The 9,066-nt window shown below is 51.2% G+C and overlaps 1 protein-coding gene across 1 annotated transcript; it reads left to right on the top strand.

Moving 5' to 3' along the window:
* Window positions 1-3,919: 3,919 nt before the first annotated feature.
* Window positions 3,920-7,689, top strand: LOC140424748 (5-beta-cholestane-3-alpha,7-alpha-diol 12-alpha-hydroxylase-like). The gene has a single exon (XM_072508119.1). It carries the CDS (start codon window positions 3,963-3,965, stop codon window positions 5,499-5,501), a length of 1,539 nt encoding a protein of 512 aa, XP_072364220.1. The 5' UTR covers window positions 3,920-3,962; the 3' UTR covers window positions 5,502-7,689.
* Window positions 7,690-9,066: the final 1,377 nt, after the last annotated feature.

Raw genomic sequence — 9,066 nt, 5'->3', positions numbered from 1 at the left:
CACAAGGTATACACTCGCATCAGCTCCTTTGTAGTGGGGAAATAGGTGCTTCCAGGTATTACAAGAGCGGAGTACTCCGCGACAGTCATCTCCGACCACGCTCTGCACTACGTGGATGTGAGGTTGGACACAGGCCGTGCCCAGCGCCCCACGTGGAGGCTGGACACGGACTTCCTGGCCGCAAGGCCTTCTGTCAGAAAACATCGCAGGCCACAGGTGATTACGTGACTAACAACCGGAACGGAGAAGTCTCACCTTCCACGTTCTGGGTGGCACTGAAGGCTGTGATGAGAGGGGAGATTATTGCCTCCAAGGCACGTAGAGATAGGGAAGAGAGGGAGGCCAGGCAACAACTGATCGACTCCATCTTGGAGGTAGACAGAAAATACTCCAAGAACATAGAGTTGCTGGTGGAGACGAAAAAGCTACAAATGGACTTTAACCTGCTATCCACTATTCAACTGCACCAGACATGGGGGACTTTTCCAAACACGGAGAAAAGGCTGGCCGCCTACTGGCTCACCAGCTGAGAAAGCAGACAGCCATGAGGGAAATAGCGCAGGTAAAGGATGGCAGAGGCAGACTGGTAGAGGAACAAAAAAAGGTTAACCAAGCATTTGAGACCTTCTACCGAGGGCTGTGCACCTCTGAATCCCCTGATGGGGACGCGGGGATGAAACAGTTTCCCGACGGACTGTGGGGGAGGATAGACGGAGAGAGCTGGAAGCACCAACAGGTCTGTGAGAAATCATGGAGAGCATCAGTTCCATGCAGACGGGGAAGGCACCGGGACCTGATGGGTTCCCGGCGGACTTCTACAAAGGATTCTCACCGGCCCTGGCCCCACATTTAAGGGACATGTTCGCAGACTCGCTGGCAAGGGGCACTTTGCCTCCCACGCTAGCACAGGCCACAATCTCACTGATACTCAAAAAAGACAAAGACCAGATGGTGGAATGTGGATCATATAGACCCATTTCGCTGCTGAATGTGGATGTGAAAATGCTCGTAAAGGTCCTGGCCAAAAGGCTGGAGATCGCCGTATCGAGGTGGTCGCTGAGGACCAGACGGGCTTTGTCAAGGGTAGAGCATCAGAGGTGATGGTCTCCCTGGACGGAGAAGAGGCCTTCGACAGAGTCGAATGGAAGTACCTCCTCGAGGTACTGGAACTGTTTGGACTAGGAGCAGGATGCACCGCCTGGGTGAGACTCCTGTACAACGCTCCCAAGGCGAGCGTTCAAACTAACAGCACCAGCTCTGAATACTTCCAACTACAAAGAGGCACAAGGCAGGGATGCCCACTGTCCCTGCTCCTGTTTGCATCAGCAATCAAACCCCTGGCCATAGCCCTACGGGGTGCGAAAAACTGGAAGGGCATCCAAAGAGGAGACAGAGAGCACAGAGTTTTGCTCTATGTAGATGACCTGCTCCTGTATGTCTCAATGCCACAGGAAGGTCTGAAAACAATCATGCGGATCCTGAAAGAGTTTGGAACCTTCTCGGGTTACAAACTCAACCTGGGTAAAAGTGAGGCATTCCCAGTGAACCCAAATGGGGGAGGGACAGAACTGGAGTGTCTCCCGTTCAAAATAGCCCAAAACAGATTCCGATACCTGGGGATCTAAATGGCCAGACTGGCCACAGATCCATAAATGGAACCTGACCAGCCTGGTGGAGGAAGTCAAAAAGGACTTACAAAGGTGGAACGCCCTCCCACTCTCCCTGGCGGGGAGAGCGCAGACGATCAAAATGAACGTGCTGCCGAGGATCCTCTTCCTGTTTAGGTCCATACCGATCTTCATCCCCAAGGCCTTCTTCCAGAACCTAGACTGCTTAATTATGGCGTTTGTGTGGGGGGCGCGGGGGGGGGTCCCCAAGTCAACACTGCAAAAAAGGAAAATTAAGGGAGGACGAGCACTGCCAAACTTGCAATATTACCACTGGGCAGCAACAACGGAAAGGGTGAGGGGATGGGTGCACAAACCCAACTTGGAGTGGGTGCGAATGGAGGAGGCCTCCTGCAAGGGAATGACCCTCCGGGCCCAGACCACGGCAGCACTCCCATCCTCCTCGGCGAAATACACATCTAGCCCAGTGGCAGCGGCCACACTGAAAACATGGGGCCAACTAAGACAGCACTTCGGGCTGACCAAGATGTCCCCCATGGCCCCACACCTGCGGTAATCACAGATTCCCGCCAGCCATGCTAGATGCAACCTTTAAAAAATGGAGACAGGGTGGGGGAACGCTAACAGTTAGGGACTTCTATGTAGGGCACTGACTAGCGACGCTGAACGAACTGACGGAGGAATGGGAATTGCCGACAGAACAGGAAATGAAACACCTACAAATAAAGTACCTCCTCCACAAAGAGGCAATAGGATACCCCATGGGCCCCGGAGACCACACTATTAGGGGAGCTGATGAACGCGGACAGTAAGGAGGGGGGACTCTGTGGGAAAATACACGGACAGCTACCGGACAGAGCCTGAACACCACCGGACAAGACCAGACGGAAATGGGAGGACAAACTGGGGACAGAAGTGGGGTGGAGACTCTGGAGCGAAGCATTGAGCAGGGCCAACTCTACCTCCTCCTGTGCAAGGCTCAGCCTCATGCAGTTCAAAGTGGTGCACAGAGCACACCTGACCAGAACTCAAATGAACAGGTTCTTCCCGGAAGTGGAGGACAAATGTGAACGGTGCCAGAGGCTCCCAGCCAACCACAACCGCATGTTCTGGGCTTGTCCCAAACTTGTTGGGTTCTGGACAGCCTTCTCCAATGCAGTGTCCAAGGCTGTGGGGGTGAGGGTGAAGCTGTGCTCAAATGTGGCAATCTTCCGGGTATCGGAGCAGCCAGAGCTACACATGGGGAAGGGGGCCGACGCCCCAGCTTTCACTTCCCTAATCGCACGCCGGAGAATCCTGCTCGGCCTGTCCCAAAACCTGGGGCGTCATTCTCCGCCGGCGGGAATCTCCGTTTTGCCGGCACCGGGGTGTTTCCCGACGGCGTGGGGCTGCCCCACAATGGGAAACCCCATTGACCGGCCGGTGTTACGGAGACTCCCGCTGGCCGGTCGGCGCAGAAATGTGGTGGGGCGGGTAGGAGAATTTCGCCCCCTGTTTCAGGCCAACAACAGCCAGTAGAGGGAGAACTGGAAGAAGTAGTGAGGGGAAAAAGAAAAGACAAGGAGCAATGCCAGGGCCGCACAACCCCGGAGGGGGGAGGAGGCGGCAGAGTCTGAGACGGGCAAAGAGGTACAACACGGGGGGGTGGATGTCGTGTGTCCCCCCCCCCATCCACACAAAAAAAAGGGAAACCCCCCTATCGACCAAGGAGGATAGCAAGGGGGTGGGGGGAGATGGGGAATGGTTAGGGAAAGGGGGGCTGGGGGAGGGGAGGGGTGTTGGGGGGTGCGGGAGAGACAGGCCGAACTAGACAGCAGCAATCTGTAAATAAAATAAAGTAAAATAAGAGCCTTTTTTGCGTTACTCTGTACAACAAATGAACACGAATAGCAACGCACAGAATGTTGAAAATGCCAACAAAATCTTTTTAAATAAAAAGAATGTTATCTCCTATCAGTCTTGTCTGGAGACCACATTACTTTCAGTGACTGGGTTTTATTTTATGCACAGAATTTGTACATAACTATCATTCAGTCACTTCACCTTCACTGGGAGATGTTGAATATATGCACTTTGTAATAAAAAAATGAAACTGAGCTGCCGACAGGGGGTGTGAGCTGCCAGCGAGTTCTGAAAAGGGATAAAGATCTTTGGAACATTGTGTAATGCAAGGCAATTACTGAATAACAGGCTGCTGTGGCTTCCATTGGATAAGGTCCCAAGTTAACAACTCCTCCCTTCCACGTTGTGACGAAAGGGGTTTAAAACTGGGAGACGCAGTGAGGATTCCAAGTCACACTGAAGCTGGGCAGCTGAAGCAACAGCAGCAGCGACATGGCTTACTGGCTGCCCGTTCTCCTGACCCTGGCAGCCCTCCTGCTCACCCTGCTGTACTTTCTGGGTGCCCTCAGGGTCCGTCGACCTGGCGAGCCCCCCCTTGACTCCGGCTACCTGCCCTGGCTGGGGCATGTCCTGCCTTTTCGCAGGAACACGATGCAGTTCCTGCAGCGGATGCAGAGGAAGCACGGGGAAATCTTCACCGTGCAACTGGGGGGCCATTACATCACCTTCCTGATGGACCCCCTGTCCTACGGAGCAGTGGTGAAGGAATCCCGAGCCAAGCTGGATTTTGAGAAGTTTGCAGTGGAGCTGGTGGCGAGGGTGTTCGGATACCAGGCGAGGGATGAAGACCACAAGCTGCTGAATGCCGCCAGCAGCAAGCACCTGATGGGGGACGGCCTGGTGGAGCTGACCCGGGCCATGATGGGCAACCTGCAGAAACTGATGCTCCAAAGCGTGGCCCAGCCTGGCCAGTGGAAGGAGGACGGCCTCTTCCACTTCAGTTACAACCTGGTGTTCAGGGCTGGCTACCTGACCCTGTTTGGGACCCAGCCGGCCACTGAGAGTGACCAGCAGGAGGTGGAGGATGCAGCTTGGCAGCGTGACCACCAGCAATCCAACCACATCTTTGGCCACTTCAGGAGGTACGACCGCCTCTTCCCGCGCTTGGCATACGCCGTCTTGACGCCCAAGCAGAAGCTGGAGGCTGAGAAGCTCAAGAGGCTTTTCTGGGAGCTGCTCTCCATCCAGAAGATGGGAAACCGGGAGAATATCAGCAGGTGGATCTCCGAGCGTCAGCAGCAGATGGCGGAGCAAGGGGTGGAGCAAGGCATGCAGAGTCGCTACATGTTCCTGCTGCTCTGGGCATCGCAGGGCAACACTGGCCCTTCAGCCTTCTGGCTCCTGCTATACCTTATCAGTTCCCCAAAGGCTCTGGGGGCGGTGCGGGCTGAGGTAGACCGGATCCTGCGGGAGACGGGTCAGGAGGCCAAGGCGGGGGCCCCACCCATCGAGCTGACCAGGGACATGCTGCTGAGGACCCTGGTGCTGGACAGCGCAGTGGACGAGAGCCTCCGGATGACCGCCGCCCCTATGCTGGTCCGGGCCGTGTTGGAGGACACCAGCCTCCAGATGGCGGACGGCAGGGAGTACTGGCTGAGGAAGGGCGACCGGGTGGCCCTCTTCCCTTACCTGTCGGCACACATGGACCCGGAGATCCACCCGCAGCCGCACACCTTCCAGTTTGACCGCTTCCTCCAGGCGGATGGCAGCAGCAGGAAAACCGACTTCTACAGGGGCGGCAAGAGGCTGAAATACTACAACATGCCCTGGGGGGCCGGGGTCAGCATGTGTCCTGGGCGCTTCTTCGCCGTCAACGAGCTCAAGCAGTTTGTCTTCCTCATGCTCAGCTACTTCGAATTTGAGCTGGTGAACCCCGAGGAAGAGATCCCTCCCATAGACTGCAGCCGCTGGGGGTTCGGGACTATGCAGCCCACACACGACATCCAGTTCAAATACCGCTTGAGGTTTTAACACTGTGTATGTGTGGTGTGTTTGTGTATGTGGTGTGTGTGTGTGTGTTTATGTGTGTGCATGTGTAGTCCGCCGCCACTGCCTTATTGCAAAGTTTTACACGTTTAACCCTCGCTCTCCCCTCCACACACCTGAAGCCCTGTATTCAAATGCCTTAACCAACTAATCCATCACTCCAACAGACGCTCAGGCCATTTATTGCGTAGATGTTTTGGGGGATCTTGCTGTGTGTAAATTTCCTGTTTGACAAAAACCAGGAGGCTTGCTATAAACCACTGTGGGATAACCTCAGGCTGTGAAAGTGGCTGTGTGAATGTTCTTTCAGAGGCCAGTGCAGAGCCGATGGCCCGAATGGCCTCCTTCTGCACTGTCCAAGATTCTGTGATTGTGTGAAGTTCGTTCTCCCCACGGTGTGGAGTCCACAGGAGTGCGTGATGTCGTTACCTTCACCCTTTGTTGCCCCCATCCTCTGATAGGAATATTACATCCCCCTCATCCCTCCCCATCCTACTGCCCTTGCGCAACACCCCCCCCCCCCCCCCCCCCCGCCCGCTACTTAACACCCAGCACCCACTATTCCTGAATGGTGTGCCATTCCGATTCAATGGGCAGGAGGTGGAAACGCTGGTTTGGTTCGGCGCCTCATCCAAAGGACAGCACCTCCAACAGTGCCGCACTCCCTCAGTGCCCCGCTGGAAACAACAGCCCAGATTTGTGTGCTCAAGTCTCTGCAGCAGGACCCAGCTTCACAGCCAATTGAAACAGAGGTGAGCATGTTGCACAGTGAGCCATCGCTGTCACATTATGACGCCTTACCTTCACACAAGGTGCAGAGACGGCACAGAAAAGCTGTGTTTTTAAGGACTCCCAGAGCGTTTCATTACTGTAGAAATCTGTCCATTTCTAATAGGGAAAAGGGTAATTGATTTAGCCATGTAAATGTAAAAACTAAAGCCCAGTTTAAAATCAATTTTAAAATGGATTTCATTATAGGAAGGATGTGGAAGCATTGGAAAGGGTGCAGAGGAGATTTACCAGAATGTTGCCTGGTATGGAGGGAAGATCTTATGAGGAAAGGCTGAGGGACTTGAGGCTGTTTTCGTTAGAGAGAAGAAGGTTAAGAGGTGATTTAATTGAGGCATACAAGATGATCAGAGGATTGGATAGGGTGGACAGTGAGAGCCTTTTTCCTCGGATGGTGATGTCTAGCATGAGGGGACATAGCTTTAAATTGAGGGGAGATAGATATAAGACAGATGTCAGAGGTAGGTTCTTTACTCAGAGAGTAGTAAGGGCGCGGAATGCCCTGCCTGCAACAGGAGTGGACTCGCCAACACACAGGGCATTCAAATGGTCATTGGATAGACATATGGATGATAAGGGAATAGTGTAGATGGGCTTTAGAGTGGTTTCACAGGTCGGCGCAACATCGAGGGCCGAAGGGCCTGTACTGCGCTGTAATGTTCTATGTTGTATGTTCTATCATATAACTTCAAGCATAATTTAGATTCCAAATACACAGCTTGCAGAATTTGCAGTGGCAAAACACAGGATCTGAAACATTCAAAGAAACTAGCTCGAGCTTATGCAGCATTTTTACTGATATCATAAACTGACCATTGTTTTAAATAGCAAAAGCTAGGCAGCATACCCAAGGTCGCCATGACTACATGAACACACCATTGTTCCGAATTCAGAGAGAAGCACAGTCAGCAAAAAAACCAGCAAGAACTAGAATTGTTTAAGAGGACAGATCACATTCCAACACAAACAAAAATCTACAAATGCAACAAATCCGAATGTGTGCTTCACATTGATCATTGACAACTAACCATCCAACCAAATGTATTTGAAACCCATCCGAGCCAATCAGCACATTGCAGGGGTAGGGACAGATGGAGTTAGACTGATAACATTCTCCTGAAACATAGACGTTCGGGAAGCCATTTTCTATCCGGATCAATCTATACTTTTACTTGACTATTTGCTATCCTTATTTTCATATTTTCCCTTCTAAAGGTACAAGAAGACTTCAAGAGCAAGAAACCATTTCTGTATTATTTTTGAAAGTTAAAATTGTTTTATAAATTACTTCTCTTTAAATCTTTTGCTGGCAAGACTTTATTGAGAATAGATTTAAGTTTCTCAATTGTAATCAGTGGCGGCAATAAAAGATTCTTACTTCGCATCTGAGAAGTGTAACACAAATTTCTACCGAGTTTTAAAGTGTATGCGAGACTGCACTTGAACCGCATGGTAGATCTCTACAATTACCAATGGAGCACTTTTGAAATGTGGTCAGTGTTATAATGTAGATGAAGTTGCAGAGAGAATTATTATGTTGATGTTCAGAATTAGCTCCACTCGTATTATCTTGCACCAAAACAAGTAATACAACATTATTTCTCCTTTTTTAAAAATAGCATGATATTCTCCTTTTTCCGAGCCTTAAGGAAGTACCAATTTTTAATATGGTCACAGATGAAATGAAATGAAAATCACTTATTGTCACAAGTAAGCTTAAAATGAAGTTACTATGAAAAGCCCCTAGTCGCCACATTCCGGTGCCTGTCCGGGGAGGCTGGTACAGGAATTGAACCGTGCTGCTGGCCTGCCTTGGTCTGCTTTAAAAGCCAGCTCTTTAGCCCTGTGCTAAACCAGCCCCTAACGAGGTATTTGTTTGTCATGCCCAATGATTCCCTTTCATTTGTCCAGGTGGAATTTGCGTTGATGTCCTGTGCGGGAGGGTTTTACCAGATCGACCTTCTTGGTGGGAGTCGTGCCTTGGGTGGGTTGAATAGATCAGCATGAAGTGGCAGGTGGGGGGCATTGCAAATTTTTCCTATCATTTTGTGGGTGATTGTAAGTCGGTGGATATGTGGAGAAGTGACGTTTGCCAGACATGGAAACAGTGGAATGGTGTTGATTGTAGTGTTCCAATAACAATAATATGCATGGGAGCATTCAGCTGGGTGTCAACTCTGATGATCTTGACAAAACAGGGGCACAGTTTTTTGCTTTGACAAAGGGTCATCTGGACTCGAAACGTTAGCTCTTTTCTCTCCCTACAGATGCTGCCAGACCTGCTGAGATTTTCCAGCATTTTCTCTTTGACTGCGGTTTTCTGTGACTGAATATGAGTGCGAGTGCTGAGGTTGGAGGGTGGTGGTAGCAGCCCCACACATTGAGCCGGATAGTTTGACAATCACGTTGTTTCTGGGCTTGACCTTGGCTGCAGTTGTTTTTCCATGTTCCCGGAAGGTCAGTGTGCTGTCTGAGGTCACTCCGAGCTATGTTGGAGTTTGGAGCTGCTTTAACTTGTAACCATTCATTTGGTTGTTAAGCTTTCTTGGCTTTTGCGTTGTTAAGATGGAATAAGCTGGATACTGTTTTTGCAGGGGTCGGCTTGAGTCGCCATGTGTTGCAGTATTGTTCCCGTCTTCGCAAGTCCGCGTTTAGGGTCTGCTCCAAAGACGGGGGTTGAGTCGCGAGGCTGGTGTCATCGGCATACCTGGATTTTTGGGAGGTAGTTTTTGGAAGATTATTTGCATAAGAGGTTGAACAG

This window comes from Scyliorhinus torazame, chromosome 6 (genome assembly GCF_047496885.1).
Source record: "Scyliorhinus torazame isolate Kashiwa2021f chromosome 6, sScyTor2.1, whole genome shotgun sequence".
In the NCBI taxonomy this organism is placed as follows: Eukaryota; Metazoa; Chordata; class Chondrichthyes; order Carcharhiniformes; family Scyliorhinidae; genus Scyliorhinus; species Scyliorhinus torazame.
This window is presented reverse-complemented; position numbering and strand designations above follow the sequence as displayed.

Bases quoted from the DNA above. Each gene is read 5' to 3' on its own strand.
- LOC140424748 (XM_072508119.1), top strand. From the start codon at position 3,963: ATGGCTTACTGGCTGCCCGTTCTCCTGACCCTGGCAGCCCTCCTGCTC.